Genomic DNA, 22,342 nt, shown 5'->3' with positions numbered 1-22,342 from the left:
TGATTTAATGTGAAATGTTTAGTAAAACCATAGAAGCGTGTGGTTGATTGTTCCTTTAAAGGTTTAACATGAAAGATCAGTGTATGCACTACTCAGTAGTATGTAAGAATTTTGTAGGTTTAAAAAGTCTTCTTAGGACTTTAGAAGTGCCACTCAGTATGCCTTTATCTAGATTTAATGATAAATTACTGTACACGCTTTTTAACAATTTACTTTTGCTTTCCTCAAACCTCAGTGAAGAACCTAACAGGAAGCCTTCCGGGCCTCTTTGAAGCTATGAATCGTATTAACGATCTGATGCCATTAGGAAACATTTCTGAGGACGTGAGCCGCATAAGAGAGCTCATTCAGCAAGCGCGTGACGCTGCAAACAAGGTTGGTTCTGCTTTAACATAAAAAAAAAAACAGGATGGTCAATTTACTACAGAATGACATCAAATTATTGGCTTTGTGTAGAAAGCACCCAGGAATGACTCAATGATCAGACATGTAATTATTGATGAATAGTTTAATTTAGCTGATCTGTGATTGTAACCTTATAAGATAATTATTTGTTCTGTTAATGTTCCCAGTCCAACACTGAATCATAGCATACGCATCACAAGCCATACTCCAGTAGCTAAATACTGGATATGTAAATGCATTAATAATTCATGAACTTTATCTTGGTACCTTTTCAACTTGGTGCCTTGGATACTGCAATGTTTCTGCCTATTTCAACCAACAGACGGCTTAGGAATCTTTTATGATACTGAAATAAAAAAAATATATTTTAAAATGCCAAAGGCTTGTTCTGACATCATCCCTGTGTATTAGCAATACAAATTACAGCAAAACAATCTGTAATTTGCCTCTTGATGTGTCAGAGGGCTTTGAAAAGCATTGTGCTGTCCACCCCATTGGCACATTAAGCCATTAGTAATGATTGACTACGCATGTTCTTCATACATCCAGTGGTAGTGCAGATTCCATCTTAAATATGGATTATATATGTTTTCCGCATATGTAAGTCAATCAAAATTGAAATTAAAGATTCAAGTTAAAGAGAATTTATCCCTTGTTTCTCTGGTGAAGATTCTGTGTAAAAAAAACCTCTAAAACCCTCTTTTGGTTCATAAATATGCACACATTTTATTAGTTTTGTGCTTAAAAATATTACCCAAATCATATTCATTTATCATATTAATTTGTTATCAATATTGGTTATCAGGTTGCTGTTCCAATGCGGTTTAATGGTACTTCTGGAGTAGAAGTTCATCCTCCAAGCAACCTGGAAGATTTAAAAGCCTACACGTCACTTTCATTTTATCTTCAAAGACCAGCATCCAGGACAGACCGCCGGAAGCGCCAACTTCCACCAAATATGTTTGTGATGTACCTGGGCAGTAAGGATGTATGTATTACTAAAACGAAAATACAATCTTTGATTTCACTATTTTTATTAATACTTTAATACTTCACTGAATAGAAACAAATGTTAATAACAAATTTTAGATGCTTATTTTAGATTATTTAGATTTTGTTAGAATGATTGGATGTAGAGGAGGCACTTGGATAGACAGATCATGTTACTGTTAGGAGGCTAAAAGCAGACTCATGGTGTCATATATACATAGAGAGGGAACAGGGTCTGCATCATGCAAATGAGCAAAAGATTCAGCAGGACTCGTAAACTATGATTGTCCAAACATCTTAGACAAGTCCAGTAATTTCTGTTACGTTGATCTGAGATGTATATGTAACTGACTATTAGAGTGTGGATACATTACCTAGGGTATTGTAGGTAATTCACTGGAATACTAATCATTGCTTCTATGTTCTCTGTAGGCCACCAGGGATTACATGGGATTTGCTATTGATGACGACAGACTTATTTATGTTCTTAATTTGGGAGGCAATGAAGCAAAAATACACGTGGCCCCTTATGTATCAGACAATAACCCACAAGAAGCTATTATGGATCGAGTCGTTTTGGAAAGGTAAAACACTCATTTTTAACATTGGTACAAACATATACTGTACCTCTGTGATTATATCGCGAGTAGACACTGTATTTTAGGTACCACACTAAGAGCTTGGTTAGAACTATGTAAGCTCAGACTACCCCCATCCATTTGCCTCTAGGAAGATCACTTTCAAAGTGGTGTACTAGATCACAGTTTCCCAACCTTTTTCCAAGTATCAGGATTTTCTATCCCCCCAATATTGGTTCATCCAGTACCTATGACCAGGTGGGTCAAACAATTTTTACAGGCTTCCTATATTCTATATATTTACCTGTAACAGAACCTACATACTTCCTAATACAATAAATTTATAAAACTAAACCAAAAAGTGTGGGATTATCTGCTGGACCTATTAGACCTACTCTGAGGCATAAATATACAGCAGGTTGAGAAACTATGCTGCAGACCTCTTAAATAACGTTTGTCATGATCATGTCTGTGTTTTTTAATTGACAGAATATATCAGTATGCAACCCTGCAATATACAAAATCATATACATCTACTAAACCAGATCCTGTTGATAATTACAAAACCGAAGCGGACGGGTACACCCTTCTGAACCTCGATCCCAACGATGTTGTCTTTTATGTTGGAGGCTACCCTGCAGACTTCAGAGTAAGTCATTTACAATGTGTGTGGTTCTACAACTACAAGAACAATTATCAACCGATGCTTAGGATTAAAACATAAAGGGTCAATGCTTGAGATGATCTCTGTTATCGGCATCCTCTTCCTATAAACAATACTGAAACTGAATAATCAGGGATGGGTATGTGCCAGACTGGTAAAAGAAAACTTAAGGGTTAGTTCAGAAACACAAAAAGGCATTTAAATATATATATATATATATATATATATATATATATATATACCCACCAGGAAACTTTTTTTTTTGTTTAATTTGCTGCAAAAGTTTAATGTGAATAGTGCTAGTTCTCTAAGCCCATTTGTGTGCCACTACTTTATGAATTGATGATTAAGATTTATACAAAATTTTATTATTTTTAAGCCACCACAAAGTTTGAACTATGGCAACTTCAGGGGATGCATCGAATTTGAGTTTCTCAACCAGATTGGAGTCAGCCTATATAATTTCAAGAGAACATTCAACCTTAACACTACCGAAGTGGAACCATGCAGCAGGTACTCTCCCGCTAATGTCATTACAGTATATACACTACCGTTTAAAAGGTTTGGGCTCATTTAGAAATGTTCTTGTTTTTTAAAGAAACCAAAGTTTGTCCGTTAAAAAAAAACATCAAATATATCCGAAATACAGTGTAGGCATTTCCGATTATTTCGCTGGAAATGGCTGATTTTCTGAGCTCCTAGAAAATAGTGGCCTTTTTAAGAAAATAGCTTTTGACTCTTCCAGCAGAGGAAGTTAATATGGTGGGATCACCTGAATATGCATGGGATAGGCATATGGTTATCCTGAAGCTAAGATAAGATCAGTTACATTTTGAGTCTTGATAAGGAGTAAGTTGTTTCAGGTAGCCTTTTAAGTAAGTAAGTCATGTTTCCAATGTTATGCTGTATACTTTATCATTTCAGATACAAAGAGGAGTCGGAGAGAAGTTACTTTGAAGGCTTTGGATATGCAATCATAAAGTACAGACTACCCAGTATCAGAATTTTGACCTATGAACAAACTATCCAGACCACAGCAGATCTTGGCTTGTTGTTCTTTGCAGAAAAGGAGGTATCTTATCTTTGTATTTCTCTATTTCAAACCTACAGTAGATTTTCAGGATGTTATTCCACGACCCTACGGCATTGAGGCCGGATGTATCACATGTAATATAACCTAGCCTTGTGAATACGTACGCAGGCTAGTCAAGAATATTCCAAATAAAATTACTTAGAACCTTGGCAATTAGTAGAACCTTTATTGGTTGTGATCTGCAAATCCCCAAAATATAACTCATTTAATTCACTCTGGAGCAACGCAGATTATGTGTCTAGTTTCCCTGGAAAATCCCTATATACATCTCCAAGAAAAAGAATATATATATATATATATATATATATATATATATATTTAAGAGTTTTTTACACTTACGGAGACCAATGGGAGCAGTATGAAACACATTTGGAGCCCTAACTTGAGTTTTAGGTTTTCTCCACCCAAATAGCATATGTGACATTGTGTGTTAAAAAGCAGCGTGGTATTATGCTGAAAACCCAGCGTGTGATCCACGGGACCTAGGGTGTACACCACTGCCATCCATTAAATATGACATTTAAAAGAATGATATTCTTGAGCTATTCTGTCTAGTTTACTTGCCACAAAGCAAGAGATTGACGATGAGCTAAAACAATTCAATCTCTCCTCAGTTGGTGACCTCTTGGATAACTAGTGCAAACTTTTTACTTTTCTTTCAGGACAATTACATAAGTCTTAATATTGAAGATGGCTTCCTGATGCTTAGGTACAAACTAAACTCAGACACGGTGAAAGAAGCAAAAAGTACTCTTGGCCGTATCAATGATGGGAACGAATATCTGGTAAATAATATACTCTACTGTATGTGTAATACTATACCCACAATAATGGAAGCTAAGTATTTTGGAATTTCAGAATCAAACTCATTAAATAGTTAATGAGTATTATAGGGTATTGTGCACAGCACATAAAAACATCAATGTATGGAGTAATAATTTTGGTGAGTTTGTGGTTATTACACATGTGGTATGCCTTCTAAAATGTAATCTAAAATTCAATATATTATCAAATTGTGTCTTCCATGTATTCCATCTCTGCAAGGTTTCACTTTGTTTCCATTTTAGTTTGCGTTTAGTGAGCGCCTAGTCTCATCGGGCATTCTCTTTCTCTGTATCTCAAACGGAGAAGGTTATCTCGGGTGACTAGATGGTCAGCGAGGGGAGCCATATAACCCAGAGTGAATCATTTCTGCTTCTGGAAAAACAAAAGCCCTTGAGAGATGTCAGACCTCTTGCCTTCAGTGTTCCACTACCAAGCAACGTTATTACTTGCAAACATTATGATATCTTCCCTCCCGCAGATCGTAATGAGGATTTCAGCCAGGGACAGAATGATCCGTATTTCTCATTCTCAAGTTGCAATATTACTCAGTGAAGTGGACATCTTTAGTTTTGACACATACTACTTGGGTGGAGTCCCAACATCAATTAGAGAAAAGTGAGTTAATCACAAACTATCAAATGATCCAAATCAGATCTGAATCAGATAATCATATTGTCCACATGGGTCACTCACATTCTGTATGTGCACTAGTGTATGGGACTTTATCAAATTATATACATGATAATTAAGTTGAGTGTAAAATGTAAAAGGGAAGTAGGATGTATACCTGGTAAAATAAGTCAGGAGAGACAGACCAGGCAATAAAAGTGGAAAAAGTCGTTAGAGAATAGAAAAAAAGGGCCGTGTGCATGTGAACCAGTCAAGATATTGTTGAGTGAATCCCTCACATGTGACCAGATTGGACGATAGGACATTAAAACAGAAATGTTACTGCGACTGGGAGTCTATTATTGTTTAATTATTGATGAACGAAAAAAAATCTGTATGGAAATATTTAATATTACTTTTATTTGCCACCAGATTCGATATCAAAACCCCTTCTTTCCGTGGTTGTGTTAAAAATGTGAAGAACCCGGTCAGTTCTGCATCATTTCAGGAAACCTATGGTGTCAGTCGGAGATGCTTTGATGGTTGGAGTGTAAGTAAATGTATATAGTTTCATGAGTGTGTGTGTGTTTAAAATTATATTACAAAAAATACATTTCTAAGTTGCCGGTCCTCTGCTGTGAGCACTAGGTCCATGGCTCTGGGTGTTCAGGGCCTTTGCACTTCAGTCTATGCAATAACGGAATAACTAGATGGAGGCTGATGGCACAATATGCTCTAAGTACCTGCATTCTGTCACTTCATGGGAGATTATTCCTTGTAGTTACTATATTTTTGCTTTTGAGAATGCTTTTGGTATTTTATATCCTCTCAAAGATATGGTAGAGATGGAGGGATAGGTCGGACTTCTTCACTACTGATACACTAAAACCTTAGAGAGCGAGAGTTTCCCCAAATGATTTTCTTGTAATGTTTTAGAAATTCTATGGCACAAGACTATGCCCAAAATGTTTTCCCTAAAAATGTTTTTTTGAATGCTATGACCTACACACACTCATGAACCCCTAAAACCCTGTGAACCTGTCATTTGGGACCAAATAAAACGTCAAATCAAATGACAAACAAGAAAATAATACAAAAATGTAATGTAAAAGGCTATCAATTCAGTAAAAGGCTGTTCATAAAAAGAAATATATACCCCATGATCCGGGCATACCCTTTCCCCAAACACCTCCACAAACAAAAATACCACCCCGTCCAGTGCCACTCTTTCCAAGGCCCCCTCCAGAAAAGAAAATAAGGAGGGCAGCTATGGTGGTCAGTAGTCCAGCGCCAATGGCGGGGAGGAACTTCCAGCAGCCTCTTTGACTTTACTTACCTTGTAGAGCTTTACTTTATTAACTCACTTAACTCTTTAGGATAAGTGTCCATTTTTATGATTTTACCAAATGCAAATGTTTTATTTTCCAAATAGAATTATTACATGCTGCAGTTCTCTTGCTTTTTGTAGACTATCCGCACAGCAGAGTTTTCCCGTGGTGGGACTCTTGGACTGAAACCAGACGGATTCCGGTTCCCTAGTGACTTCCAGGCATCTTTTGGATTTCAGACTTCACAGACTAGTGCCATGTTGTTTAATCATTACACGGAGGTAAAGCGTTGTATGGTCATACTTGTAACGCCATCCACCTTATAGAATAGTTAAAACTTGTAGTATATATTCAGTTCTGCTCGCCTCACTCATTTTTGGAGTTGTAATGCTTGCGCATCTTCTCTACCGGACATTTTAAAAATATTAATTAACAAGTATACATTAATACCACCATATACCACACTGCTGTATAATAGGTACAACATAACAAGCAGTGCATCACCTAAACAGTTTGAATTTACAGAAACAGAAGCTCACTGTCATAATGGGGACCAGCGCAACTCCCACATTGCAGGGGGACCTGTCCAGTGGGCCCCCCAATGCCAGTGCATCCCCACCAAACCCCTCCACTCACACGGGCTGTGTATACCGCTGTGCCGGAGAGCCACACTCCGTGTGCATTGGGATATGATGTCATTTGATGTGTGTTTGTATGTATTGGGATATGATGTCATTTGATGTGTGTTTGTATGTATTGGGATATGATGTCATTTGATGTGTGTTTGTATGTATTGGGATATGATGTCATTTGATGTGTGTTTGTATTATTGGGATATGATGTCATTTGATGTGTGTTCGTATGTAAGTCTGTTAGTAAGTTGCTGTGTATATAAATATGTGTGTGTATGAGAAATTTGTAGTCTCCCCACCATAATTATTACTGCATTTTCTATACCCCACTGTACAATCTAATACAATTTTGGCAATTTCAACATGTACAGGGTTGCTGAAAAGACAAAAATGTAAAAGGCATTCTGACAATGAAATTTTAATATGCTAAGATAGAGAGATCTTACTGAGAATCCCTAAGTGATTTCACATTATTTGCCAACAGTCTGAAGAATTACACATTGCTTTAAAAGATGGAACAGTAACAGTTAAAACAAAAACTGATGAACTGCAGTCAATGGAGAGATACGCAGATGGAAAGAACCATTATGTGTCTGTGATAAGACAAGATGACCAGTGAGTATACACTAAATACTGAGTGATTGTATGGAGTGCTATGTTTCTTTAAGTGTCAGGGAGTGTCAACCAGGTACAGTATGTGTGCAGTATACCGCGTTAGCTTGTACTGAAAAAAAGCAAACTGGGCATGGATTTGTACCTGAATAAAGTAATTATATTATGTCAAAATTGTGCTTATTTGTAGAATGATTAACAGCTTTTCTCTAAATTCATATTCCAAAGTGGTGTGCTGTAGTGTGTGAAAAGGCATACACGTTAACCATTGTACTATTAGTTGTAGTCTAACATTCGCTAATGACACTCTTCTAAGCACTCAAGAACTCTTAACTGATATAAGTGCACCCAGTCCAAGAACTGGAGTGTGCACGGAATCTCTATATGCCGCTGATTGCCATGTTGGAACAGTATCCACATCACCTAAAGTCCAACATAAAACACGCACGCAGAGATACATTAGAAGGCCATTTGGTAAGACTCCTCATCCATGTAATCTGTGCCCAAGGGAAACCCCAGTAAGTGTGCTATGAAGTTCTTTGGCCTGTGACATAATCCAAAGATTGCTAGAGGCCCTAGGCAGTTGCCTCTAGGTTGCCATGCGGCCGTATTTTACTGGATAATAGGGCGCACCTAGCCATTAACCAAGACATATATAAGATTTACACAGTTTTAATGTCAAGAAAACATGCTATTTAACAAGATGGGCCCTACTTTTTGAATGTTTACATTTCATGCTTTCTGTTTTAAAGGAGCATAGGAAGAGAAATGTTTATATAAAAAAAAATGTGTTTTGTTTCAGACTCAAACTCTTAATCGATGATGAGCAGGTGACCAAAAACATTGGGTCTTCAGTATCCTCGAGAGATTCGCCAAGAAACATATACCTCGGTGGAAATAATTTTGAGGGTTGTGTCACTAATGTTTTCATCCAGAGGTATGTTTGTTTCTGAAGATTGGAACACAGCAATAGTCTAAGTCCATAGCTTCAAGCTAAGGCAAGTAGTCGGCAATATGCCAGAAAACATCATGGCTGACATTTCAGTAAATGCTTCATAGGTGCAAAAGCATTGCATGGACACATTGCATATTCCTGCACAACCAAAACCAAAACTATAGAACCAACGAAAGAAGGATATGGTGTTTTTGATCATAAGAAATTATTGAGTCATCGAAAGAATGAGGGCCCATATGATGAGCTAGATAGACTTGTGTTCATAAAACCCATAACCCACCTACAGGACCAGGTGGCTGTCCACGTTATGTTATCAATACAATTGGCAAAGTATACAAGCCATGAGCTTCTATTTGTTTGTTTTCAACAGGTCAGCACAAGACCCTAGAGTGGAAAACCTTTTTGATAATAAAGAAAAGCAAAAGGTCTCGCTTGGAACTTGTATGGTTGAGGAACCTCCTTTGTCTTTAATTCTGAATGAACTTCGAAGTCCTTATCCTTTCATCCTAAACGATAATGAGCTGGTAATTACTTATCAAGCATGTATTTGTCTGTTTCTGAAAGTAGTAGACTATCTGTCATAATTTTCATGAGTAGTGGCGTAAATTCCCTCTGCATACTTCTGTTAACTGTGTATAGATCAATTCTGTTTCTGGTGTCTGTTAACCGTGTTAAGCACATTGTGCTATTTGTGTGTATAATGGTAACCGTTTACTGTTGTTCACTGTTTAAAACCTTCCTTTGACAGAGTTATGTAGATGTGATGACAAATGCAATGAATAAAAATGTACAGAAGGTACCGCAAAACTGTGGCGGTTCTTCCAACTTCACAATACCTAGTGGAGCCTATCGGTTTGGAGAGTCTCCTGCGAGTCACATTACCTATGATCTGAATAAACCACTTTCGCAGGACAGGTATGGAACTTAAACTCTAGCATCATTAATACGATTAGGTCTTTAATCCTACTTTGAAGTAACAGTAGATATGTTCAATTCTATCAGTGACATATTTTTTTACCCATAAGTGATGTGGTCTTTGTGCGTTCCAGGTCCCATTTCTCATTGGAAGTGCGCACAGATGAACCATCTGGCTTGGTTTTCATGATGAGTGACTCCTACGAGACAAGTCACCTGACTCTTCATATTTCTAAAGGGCGTTTTGTGTTTTCTTTGGCCACCAAAGGAAACAAAATCAAAATTAGAAGCCAAGACAAATACAATGATGGAAAGTGGCATACGGTACGTATTAATGTCTTGTGTATGATACTTTACACATGTTTGTTAAAGGTCCACAATATGTTTACAGTCTATCTGTATGCAATATCTATTATGTTCACCAGTTCATTTAATTCTATTTAAAATTAGTTTTGGTCTTAAAGGGCTTCTTATGGCCCTCATTGCTATAATCTTTAACAGAAAAAGAAAATAGAAGCCTGAAACAGATCTGTGGTGATGTAGCATCACTGTTACATATATATGAGTATTGTGCTCCTTAGTTTGTGCACGGGGGCATGAGCTACCCAGAGGTCATATCATTGATGGAGAAATAAATCCCAACTACGTTCATAAAAAATGTCTCCGTAGCCTTTACTGAAGTTTTTTTTGTTTTCTGCAGGTTGTGTTTAGCTGGGATGGGTTCAATGGCCGTCTTGTGGTTGATGGTCTGAAATCCCGCAAGGGTAGCCTGACAAGACGAGTCAGTCTGGAAGGAATGTCCTCCGTCCATCTTGGGGGCCTCCTATCACTAAAATTACAGGTACTCATCTACACAGTTACACAGAGAAGAAAAGTTTGGACAGTTTGGGCAGGTGTTACACACGAAACGTGAGGCCTACTGGTTATGAAACTGTGCATTTCAAAAACATCGCCCCCTCTTGCCAAACCATTCACATGCTTATTTTTTACAGTAGAAAATGGCAAGTGATAATGATGGCAAAAAAAGAACCAACTAGCTAATCTAGTTTTCACTTTTTGAATAACGTTTACCCTTTTTGTATACATTTCTCACATTACCCCTAACTCTTAAATCTTAATATTTATGCTACTTAACATATATCTTTTAAAGGGCATTTCAAGGAAGAGCTTCACAGGATGTTTGAGAAATGTGCAAGTGAACGGTATTCCTTTGGAAAGACTTTCTCTGTCCTCGGGAGTTGTCCCATGTTACGAGGGAGCCTTTGAAACAGGGGTATACTTTGCTCATGACGGAGGACACATTATTGTAGGTATGTAGTGTTCTCGTTAACTACCTGGCAACGATTATTGGGGTATGCCTATTTTGAAGTAATCACCTACGATTTCTTTACATTTTAGAAAAAGCTTTTGTTTTGGGACCAGAATTTGAAATGGTTTTAGACATCCGACCACAAACCCCGACAGGTGTCTTACTACATATTGCAAATAGATTCATTCTGTATATGGATTCTGGAAAGGTAAGATTCTGATGGCTAAATACGGTAAAGGTTATAATAAAATGATAAAACATCCCAAAAGGAGAACATTTGTGACAATCAATATACACATTCTAATTGGAAAATAAACAGCTGGAAGCATTATTTTTAAATATTCTTTTGATTTTTTTTATTTACATTCTCAGAAATACAAACCCATCTAAATAGATGATTTGTGCATTTTTTTCTCTGGATAGAGTGTGTTTTACTGTCGACGCGTTTCTGTCATGGGATGCTTCTGATTAAGTTATAAAAAGTGTTTAAGTAAGGAAATTAATTGTCATCTTATATAGGACACGATCTGCTCATGTGTAAATCTGTGTTGTTGTTTTGCAGCTGACTCTTTCAGTGAACGAAGGTCCCGGAGAATCCTGGGTTTCTGTGACGTCTCAAAAATCATTGTGTGATGGAGAGTGGCATACAGTAACAGGTAATAGGAACAGTGATTGTCAGTTTTGGAGGTCAAAGGAAGCAGTTTTGGAGGTCAAGGAAGCTTAGATGCATCATCTGCTTTGAATCTGCATATTTTTTATTAATTTAATCTTGGGTATAAAATGTTTTTTAATAATTTTGAGATTAACCTGTTTAATGGAAATTCCTAAAACGTCACATGTTCATGTGTGTTAATGCTTTTTTATATGTTTACACACACATTATAGCATGTGTTTCCATAAAAACAAGCGATATGATAATATGTCTTATATGCAAAATTAATCTGTTTGCAGTAACCACAAAGAGAAATATAGTGGCGTTGGACATAGACGAGGTGTCGGAACAAGCAACTGGGTCAAATTCTGCTCTGTTTACCAGCACCAAGGCACCGTTATATCTTGGAGGAGTCCCAGGTAACCCTAGGGTTTATTGCTATGCCATACCACTTACATGTCCCTCTTCAGGAGAGACAGTCCCTAGTATAAAAAAAATACACTCAACTAGCAATAGGTCTCAAAGTGTCACAAAAAGGATAGGTGAACTACCCCCCATTTAAAATGTACACCTTTAGTCTGGTGTGTGCAGACAATGCCATTTTTAACACAAGTAAAAACATAGATCAGTGCATACATAGATTCACAACAGTACAAAAGCTAACAGCCAGGTATACAACAGTAGATCATTAGGATTAGTTCATATAGCGTAGACATAAGTACATAATATTTAACCGTGAGTAAGCAGACCCATGTCTGTGTACCATAAGCCAGTTTTTGGCAATATTGCACTCAATACATATTTTTTTAACTCAGTTTCCACCTCCTTCTGTAGGGACATGTAAAAAAGTAAAACTATTTGAATCATAAATAAATAGGTCAGTTTACCATTTTCGAGAGCATGCATAGCAAAAATATAGTTAAAATAATTATGCACATTTTATACATAATTATTGCTAGAGGGTACCTGCCATTTACAAATTAGCAGAAAAATTCCTAATTCTGTTTAATTTCTGGAAAACATTAAGAAATATTCCTATTTCATATTTTTTTGCTGTCCTGTGATTGGCTGTAAATTACCCTTACCTATAATCCATTAGTGGCCATCATACAATGCATTCTGGGTAGCTTTGCTAGCAATGGAGCTAGCACTAAGTTTATAGTTTGAATTCAAACTAAAAACAATTATTGCTGAGGTAGTTGAATTTTTTGTTATGAAGGAAGTGAAAATAACTAGAAACCCTGTGTTTCATGATAATCGCATGTTAATAATTGTCAACCATAGATTTAACACCAGTTGGTTATTTCTTGCAGCGTCCTTGAAAACACAATGGATCCCTGTGAGGACTTCTTTCGTGGGCTGTCTGAAGAACTTGAAAATGAATAAGAAAGTGATCTCCTTCAGTAAAATCTCTGAGCTTCACGGTGCTATCAGCTTAAGCAGATGTCCTACTGCTTAGCTGATGTTTTAAAGCCATGGATAAATCACCAGGAAATATGCATCAATATGGATCTATGAAGCGCTGCTATGTAGATGCAATCCTGCTGTACGAGCGTTAAAAAAATTGTGTTCTATATTGTAAAAATGAACAATTTAAAAAGAATCACAAGTGGGTTTCTAGTTATTTTCACTTCTTTCATAACAAAACATAAAACTGACCAAAAAATTCAACTACCTCAACAATAAGTGTTTTTAGTTTGAATTCTAGTTCTGTTCGGTGCTATAGATGAATCCCAGTATACACTTAATATCGTTATATCCATGTAACCTGACCTCTTAAAGATCAGGAGTAGACTGGCAAGAGAGGCAGGGGGTAGCGTCCTTCTAGACTGTTTTCGATTTTGTTTTTGTGTGTTTTTACTTTTGATTCCACATGAAGCCACCAAGGTGTGAAGCAAGGGCTCCGGACAGTGTTTACAGAATGGCTGGTTCCTACTTGGGTTTTCTATGGTTTCATTTATGGTGAATGTGTGATGGACCAGAGTGGATAGTAGACGATCACTGAGTTGTCTGCCGAATGTATTTTGGATAAATATATAACTAAGCTAGTTGGTTGGTAAATGCCAGATGCTCGTAGGGCCTTGTGAAATAAAGAGAGGTTGAATGCATACTCCAAATAATGGCCAATTCAATATTGTTATAAAAGGTATTACAGTTAAATCCATCCATCAATGTCCATTTTCTTCACAGTGAGTAAATATTGAATCACCAATGCCTTTAGCTTATTCCACATACATTTTAAACATTAGGAGCATCATTATCATCTACAAATATTAAATATCCACTTTAAAGAAATGTGTAACCTGTGTTAAAGAGGACATTTATATATATATATAAGTCAATGTTTGTACTCGTGGAGGATGGTGTCTCTGGCTCAAATATCACTGACAACCTATCAGAGACTTTGGAAGGGCAAAGATGTGACATAGGCTGGACAAAAGGGCCAAAAAGGTGAGGTAGTTGAAGTGGGCGAAGCATATGTAGGAAGGGGCATGGAACTCGAAACACCTCCCCTTCTGCCTCTTGGAAGACATGACACTCTTGGCACCTGTCTGTTTAGTTAAATGGAACAGTATGCCGAAATGCAGTCATACCCAAGCCTGTGGAACGTGTGTTGAACATGACAACAGTAGACAATTTAATCTAGTGGAAGAATTTTAGTATTAATATTTAGGTTGCGGATCCACAACCAGCTCTTGGAGTCTGCCCCTTATTTAACGCAGCCTTGCTGCATTCTCTTCTTGTAGCAGAGTGCAGGTTGAACCCTGCTGTGACCCGTCCATGCAAGGTGCATGGCTACAGGCTGGGGCACAATTTATGGGCCATGTAAAAAAAATATAGACGATTGGTCCTTCAATGTTCCATGACTCAAGAGACATTAGCAATTGATAGATAGTAATTCCAGTAATAACCAGTTGGTGGCATACTGGTGGAGGAGAGAAATAAAGGGCATGGGGGAAATGATTTTAGGATGAGCTACAGGGACTGGTAGAACTGTCAGAAATATTTTTTTATTCCTAAGGGTTATTCCCATATCATCTATGGCAGAATCCAAAACAGGGGTACTGTTAAAAAAGTAATTTTACAAAACATGATGTCGTGTTATTACTAAAGTCACAATCAAACATGGCTGAGACTTTTTTGAAACAGAAAAATATGTTGATGCTCTACAGATTAAACATTAAGCTTCCTTCTAAAGTGATTCTTACATATTTATTACTGAAAAAATCCCTAACACTGCTCTTCAGTAATGTGTTGCCAAGTTTAATAGTCAAAGAATAAAAAAGGACAATGATGGCAGTGGTGCCAGTACAAAGGATAGCAAAAAAACATCTCCATATACTGGACCCGTCAAAAGCTTGAGCTGCTGGAACTGATTATCTTCTTTAGAGCAGTATGTAAAGGGCTATAGTTTTTTCTGCCCTTGTAAGGGGCATATTGGTCATTTTTATAAGTCGATTGAATACTTTTCAAGGGCTTTTCAAGCTTCAGCTCCTTCACTATTCATAAGGAAAGTAAAACCTAAGCGAGCTCTAATAACATGACAAATATTTCAGAATTACCTATAGGACATGTGATTGCCCAATACAAATAATGCAAAATATTACATGTACTCATTTTCTACTTAGCGTTATTATTATTTTTACACATACAAGATCCTTGTTATACATGAGTTATCTGCAGTTCATCTGGAATTAAAGAACATTTTTTTTGTTGAAAGGTTGATTTTCAATTACAAGTGGTCCACATTGTATGACGAAAACAGGCAAATGGCATTTTATTTTATGAAACTTAAGTGATTCTCATATCATATAGAACTGGTCTCCAACATGTCCTTTAAAAGAGCTACTTACAATTACCGAAAAGTAGCTTTGAAACCTAGTATTAAATCTATTTAGGTAAAATTATAAAATTAAGCATTTTATCCCTGATTTTATATCTTCTATGGTTTTTCTTATTTAATTTCATTAAAAGGGTTAGTAGCGTTAGAACAGACTAATATAATAAAAAAAATACAAAGGGAAGCACAACCTACCCTCACCACTTACCTCTGCGTCCACCGTCCTCTATGCTAAGCACCAGGATATAATTTCATATACAGGCAGTTCACTATAGAGGCTGTTCCGACTAGATACAGTTCTCCATAATTTATATGGGCCAGTTATAATGGAGACCTCCAATCTCCCCAACTGGCCCATAGAGCAGTTATCCAAGCATGGAAATACATATTTCGGGGTTTTGCTGAAATTACCATTATCTGTATATATATATATATATATATATATATATACCCTCCTTTCCCCTGGCATAGATCATACTTGTCTCTCTGACGGGTGGTAGCAGAGTGGCACCATTCTGCAAGCTACCTGGCTCATCAGTGATATCAAATAAGGGACAGAATAAAGTAATATGCAATAATATGCAAAACTTTTTTTTAATCAGGCTATTTATTGTAGCCCAGTCACATCATGTCCCCCCTTTAAAATATATAATACAAATAGTATATAGAAAATTAAACAGGGGCTTTTGGCGAACAGCCTGCAGCCATCATAAAGAGAGCTAGAACTTACATGTACACGCTAGAATGTAAATCATTCTCAATAAATAGCAGTGCGGAAAAAAGATTTGATACCAAAGAGAAAATGGAACTCTTTAATTGGGCCAATGTAGAAAAGTTGTAGTCATATAAACTTTCAAGCTTATTGACTTTACATCTTTTTTTTTATTATTTTGACCCAATAAAAGCCATCCTTAAAGAAATTGAAAACTTATGGTTTAGTTTTGATTTATTCCCTGACAGTTCTTGAATTCAGCTACCAGGGATATACTTAAATGAAGAGGCATGCGTGTGTGTGTGTGTATATATATATATATATATATATATATATATATATATATATATATACACACATTATGATTGATCAGATTCATTCAATCTATGGTTCGGATGGATACAGTCTCTAGATGAGACACTGAATACAGTGTAGACACAGTATAGGACTAGTGGCGATTTTCAGTGGGATCATAGCAGGTTGATGACCTAGACTTTTGGTCTAGTTTTCATAGTTAACTGTAAAAATGCTGAAGAAGATGACCTGGTAACTTTTTTAATAGAAATCACTACTACTATCTGTAACTATAACTACTTAAAAGTTTTCCTTTGCACATTTAATATTAGTGTCGATTACGTTCATTGTATATATATTTTTACAACATATGTCAGATACTGTAACCTACAAATAACGCATTTCATGCAAATTTAAAACAATTTATGTACATGCAATATATGTATATTTTGTATGTAACGATGATTAAAATGCAATATTTTCACCAATATAAAGCGTTTTGATTTGACTTTCACAAAATCAGAACATTGAGAAACATTTAAAACCTGAAGTGTTTGGTTTAGCATGATTTAATTCTGTACATTACCTTCCTCGTGTCTATAGAAAAGATAAATGAATGGAAGTATGTGTAGCTACAGTTTTTAATGGATCAGTGAAGCAATACCACTGAAATATAAGCAGTATTTCGTAGTCAGCAGTGGTGGGTCGCTGCGCATGCTCACGCTCCTAATGCATACCGCATTACTTCAGGCCGAGGACCAACGGCACCCAGTATGTGCCACTTGCATAGATGCCAGGTAGGTGTGATGGTATTAGAGAAAAGCCTTGTAGAGTATATTGATGAGGTAATTATTTTTAAAATTAAACAATAAAAATGGTAAAACTATTTATTCTAGTTTATGTATTTCAGTTATTATTAACCCTAGTCTTAATATAGACTTTCAATTGGATTTTTTTCGTTGGTGGCAAATGAGTGTGTCCAGTGGGATCTCAGCTCAAAAGAGTTACCCCATCATAATTTCACCACAACTGAGCCCACTACTGTTGATGGGAAGAAGGACATGATTGTGATCGACATACAGCTATTCTGAATCTAAGATGAGACCAAAGACTAATTTGAGTCTTTATATTTGGTAGACTAGATGGGCCGAATGGTTCTTATTAGTTGTCAAATTCTATGTTTTCATGAAATGGCACAGCCATTGTTTAGAATCGGAGGAATAGAAGACAGATTTGGGCACAAATGGATGAGATATGAATATTTATGAAGTATGAAATATATGAATCAAAAATCGCTCCAGAACTTGGACATTCAACTAGTCAGCAGATGGCGCTCCGTCAGAGCAGTTCTAAGGGTAGGATGCCTGTTGAGAAGAACGTCATGCTACACAGAAGTAGAAAAATGGATAATGTCAAGCGGACACTGAACTAGGTGACATTCAGTTGTGGGTAAGGTGAAGTTCAATTAAATAATATTTGATATATATATTATATATATATATATATATATAACTGTGAGACGTCCCTTATTTATGTCCGTTTATCTCAGCCAGGTTGACAACACCAGCGAAAGAGGTTTGTTTTTCTAGTTTATTGGTCCTTTTTATCATTGTTTTGAATTTTATAATTTTTTTTCATCCTGATATTTATTGTTTTCATATACTACATTTTATATCATATAGAATATTGTGGTTATTGTATCAGTCCTCATTGTATCCATTTGTCTTGAGTGAGAGGTCAGCACAAAATCAGTTATGAATATTGAAAGCCAAGCAAATGACACAAGGATGAGGGATGACCATTGAATTGGCTGATTTCCTTTCTTTTGAGAACAATTTGTTCGATATATTGTATTTTTATACTCAATTTCACACTAAGCTATCTATATGCTCGCCATGCTTGATAACATTATCCTGTTTTGGAGTGAATAAGCTCCTTCCTGTATTCATCCATCTGGTCACATTATAGGGAAACCATATTTATTTTTTTCTTCTATCTCTATAATTAAGACTCCGTCTGTTCAACTGGGCCTCTCCCAAGTGTTGTACACGTGAGTTTTACCATATAGTTTCAGACAGGTTCAGACAGACACAACACATACATAAGAGATGGACAAAGACTGGCGGGATGATGATGATGACCATGTTTTCCAACCTACTCTTCAACACTTTATTCTATAAATATCTTATAACAATATTTTCTAGATTTAGAAAGGAACCAAAAACCCTGCCGGAGAGATTAAGTATTTTTGGTGATAGTTTGGGTTTTCCATTACTGTTATATGTACTTTTTTTTATATGGTTAAGAGTTTTAAAGGTAAAATAATTTAAACTGCAACTCTGTCACAACCTAACATCATCAGTCATAAAGAGTCAAGGTCACAGAATGCATGTGCCAGGTTCATGGGCAACAATAGTCATACCAAGGAACCTCTCAACAAAAGATTGCAGATATGAACCCGGAGCTCCAACAATGCAGATTATCACCAAAAGACACTGGGTGAAACCTACCAAGTTCCCAGGTATGGTGGGATTTTTAGGTGGAATGCCAACAATAACATACAACAAAAAGCAAAAATATCCTGATACTTAAACTATTAGAAGCACAAAAAGTCTAGATACCTAGGTATTTGTATTCACAGAAAGGCTGGTGACAGAATTAATTGTTCTAATTTCCAAGTATGGACATGCAGGAGGAACATGCCAAACCAATCAGGGACTAACAGTCTGAGAATGCCATCATCATGAGTTAATACGGTTAAAAATGTAAAGTGCTGCTGATGAGGTCATGAGTGAAATCGCTCTGTAATTACAACGCTGGATGAGACATGGCAGTGGGGTCCCCCTCTCGCTCAGGGCTGTCACAGAGGTCACCTATATAAAGCCAGCCCTACAACTTTCATCATTTGTCCTATCACTATATTGCTATGGTGACAAGGTCACCCCCCCCCCAAACGCTGCACTAGGATAACCCCCATGATGAATTCAAAAGAAATGTGTTTGAATTTCCAATCTAATTTCTATCTAATTCTAGATACTTGGAACAAGCAAGGCTTACTTTATCATTTTTATATAAACACTATATAAAGCTAGCACCAACAATAAATTAAATGGTGTCCAACTGTTTCCTGAACATGAAAGTCAATCGGTAGAAAACCATATTTTTTCAATGTCTGTTACGTTGTATATTACACAACTGTGTAATATATCAGAGTCAAGGATCAAGTAGGATCGACATCCCATTATATGTACATCCATGGAGAAACCCTGTTACATGTTAATAAATACTTCAAATTAACCTGGATCGCGTAGAAACATTTTGATAGCTGATAAGAACCATTCGGCCCGTCTAGTCTGCCCATTTTTCCTGATGTAGAGACTCAGGTCTAACTCGGTCCTTGGTCTTAGATTCAGGGTACCCTTTTTCTCACAGTTCTTTTCTTACACAGTCTCGCAAGGCAAACGCAAGGCACATTGTTTTTCAAATGTGTTATGATCAGCAAAACCTGTCAGACCTGATACTGAAATGATGATGAGTTCCGAATATAACCAACCAAAAGGCCCGAGGGCTTCTGTACCACTGACAATTGCAATCAGAGATCAGGTTCTTAGGAAAACCGTGTTTCTCTGCACATATGTGCCTGGCTTTCCTATTCAATAACGGAACCATACCTCCCGACTTGTACCAATGCACAGTATTCATTCTCCTTTGTCCCAATCGGGACCATCGGACTGCGGACCTGAATCCTAGCAAGCTCTACCCCTGTCCCGAAAAAGCAGGGGGTCAAAATCAGGACTGGACAGTTGGGAGTCACGAATAAGCTCCCTGTATACATTAAGAAAAACCAATCATTTACCAGGCACAAAGGGCACCGAATAGCTATTGTACATATAGGTGAAAGTTCTTGTTTTTTAAATGCAAGTTCTAAGTACTCATTTTATTTGCTCAGCATTTTGAGTTATAGGCGACAGCAGCATTTATTAACATGGAAACATGGAATTTGATGGCAGAAAAGAAGTAGCCCAGATCCCTAATATAAAGACTCAGACCTTATTCCTCAGCCTCTGCTCTTGCTGAGTGGCTGTTCCACCCTGTCACATAAAACTTCCTTATGCGTATGGTTAAGGAAAAGATAATTGGGGACCTGCTGCCACAATTAAAATCACGATGGAAAATCACGAGAGCTTGCAGCCTGGGTGATCGGACACTGACAGAGGGCGCAGGGGAGCCCGGTTAGGGGAGTCCGAGTTCCGAGTACATTTTAATGCATGGCATATATAGATCAGCCGCATAAACAGCCTGGGGGGTTATTTATTAAACAGAAGGTAAGATCATGTTGGCTCACTGAGCCAGTTATACATCATGAAGCCCCAACCCTGCCTACAGCAGGGATCAATCTTAAAACATTCATTTCACTGACCCAACCGTACCTTCCAACTGTCCCTTTTCCTGGAGCTGGAAATGTTTGGTGGGTATTAGCGTATGTTATAAAGCTGTATTCAGCAGCTATTGTGTATATAAAGATCAATATTTTTATATATTTGGGAAAATAAAAAGGATTATTCTGTATATGTATTAATAATAGCTACCAATAGATCCCAATCTCACATAAGATCTCTTGGTAAAGTCTCCTTAGTTCACTTTAAGCCACCTCTTCCTTTGGCCATAAAAAAAATCTTATTACGCTTAACTGTGTGTTATAAGGAGGCGCCACGGTCCTTCATGCAGTTATAACTCGTTGCTATTGGCTCTTCATAAGACATAGTTGAGATGACGAGACAGAATCTTTGATGTAACATCAGCTCACCATTTAGTGGATAAGCCCCTGCCATTAGTACAGAGCTGTGGAATATGATGGTGCTATATAAATCGGTAAATCTTAATAATAGCACTCGTCCTGGGATATTACACAGATCAAAGTGCCAGCATAAGAAGTAAAATAAGCAATACAATCGGGTCAACAAGAGAAGTCCTCTGGCCGTATTACGGTACATAGATTTTACATTCTCACAACTTTAATTAACTTGTGCTACATTATAGCCAATAGCGCCTGGACATGCGCGGCTGCGCACTACGTTTCTATGCTCATGTACCGGTGTCTGTATCGGCAGATTATTGCCGGTGCGATGTCAGGCAGCGGCCCGATGGGCTTTCTCCTGGCGTGCCAGATCCGGCCTGGTCAATTATATAGAATTGAGTCTGTTAGCCCTGCCAACCAACTATATTATACAGTTGCATGAACAGGGCCTTCTTCTCCTTCTGTACCAGCGTGTCCTAATGTTATTTTCACTGCCCCTATTCTAACAGCGCTACACCATCTGTAGGCGCTATATAAATGGAATTATACTGCTTGCTTATGAATTATAGAGCGCTGTGTATTGCGCTGGCCCTATGAATAAACTAATACACAGGAGAAACTATTTACAATAACACCCACTGAAAGGCAAATTTTACCAGGCCTTATGCTGTGTTGGCCCATCAGGTACCCTGATTAAATCATGACTTATCCCGGGCCATGCCCTGGAGCCCTCTGCACCTGTTCTCAAGCACGCATCTGCATTATTAGCAAAGTGTTACGCAATTCACAGGCAGACAGGCGCTTAAACACCAGGTACAGACACAGTGATTCCCAAATAACACGCTTCGTCTCCGCCGTCACACACAAATCACACACAATAATAGAGAGTGCAGCTGCGGCTCCTCCCCTTCCTGCCCCTCCCACGCACACGAGTGTCACCGAGCCCGTGCTCTGCCTGTCAGGGTGTCAGACACTAGCCGGATCCTAACGGGACGGGATAACAAAGGCTGCGGGGAGCTCCGGATCCTGCCGTGCCGGACTGATTCTATCATCGATATACCGTATAAGAGGGGCGCACGATGGCCGAGCGGCAGACCCCGGAGCAGGTAGATGGCGATCGCTTGGATACC

At 37.5% G+C, this 22,342-nt stretch overlaps 1 protein-coding gene across 1 annotated transcript in view; it reads left to right on the top strand.

Moving 5' to 3' along the window:
* LOC149287820 (laminin subunit alpha-3-like) overlaps positions 1–13,026 on the top strand; it is a 99,509-nt gene extending 86,483 nt beyond the window's left edge. The window contains exons 55-75 of the mRNA XM_089492423.1: positions 236–375; positions 1,211–1,393; positions 1,828–1,979; positions 2,463–2,622; positions 3,017–3,150; positions 3,562–3,709; positions 4,393–4,515; positions 5,034–5,170; positions 5,597–5,714; positions 6,633–6,773; positions 7,609–7,739; positions 8,539–8,673; positions 9,062–9,215; positions 9,440–9,606; positions 9,741–9,930; positions 10,307–10,447; positions 10,757–10,916; positions 11,005–11,123; positions 11,478–11,571; positions 11,867–11,986; positions 12,881–13,026. Of these exons, the coding sequence (XP_089348549.1) occupies positions 236–375; positions 1,211–1,393; positions 1,828–1,979; positions 2,463–2,622; positions 3,017–3,150; positions 3,562–3,709; positions 4,393–4,515; positions 5,034–5,170; positions 5,597–5,714; positions 6,633–6,773; positions 7,609–7,739; positions 8,539–8,673; positions 9,062–9,215; positions 9,440–9,606; positions 9,741–9,930; positions 10,307–10,447; positions 10,757–10,916; positions 11,005–11,123; positions 11,478–11,571; positions 11,867–11,986; positions 12,881–13,026 (2,993 nt within the window). The remainder of the gene's footprint in view (positions 1–235; positions 376–1,210; positions 1,394–1,827; positions 1,980–2,462; positions 2,623–3,016; positions 3,151–3,561; positions 3,710–4,392; positions 4,516–5,033; positions 5,171–5,596; positions 5,715–6,632; positions 6,774–7,608; positions 7,740–8,538; positions 8,674–9,061; positions 9,216–9,439; positions 9,607–9,740; positions 9,931–10,306; positions 10,448–10,756; positions 10,917–11,004; positions 11,124–11,477; positions 11,572–11,866; positions 11,987–12,880) is intronic.
* The last annotated feature ends 9,316 nt before the right edge of the window (positions 13,027–22,342 follow it).

This window comes from Sceloporus occidentalis, unplaced genomic scaffold (genome assembly GCF_023333645.1).
Source record: "Sceloporus occidentalis isolate IW3139 unplaced genomic scaffold, rSceOcc1.0.p SCAF_56, whole genome shotgun sequence".
NCBI classification, from domain to species: Eukaryota; Metazoa; Chordata; class Lepidosauria; order Squamata; family Phrynosomatidae; genus Sceloporus; species Sceloporus occidentalis.
The sequence above is the reverse complement of the archived record's forward strand: the minus strand, read 5'-3'. Positions and strand labels throughout refer to the sequence as shown.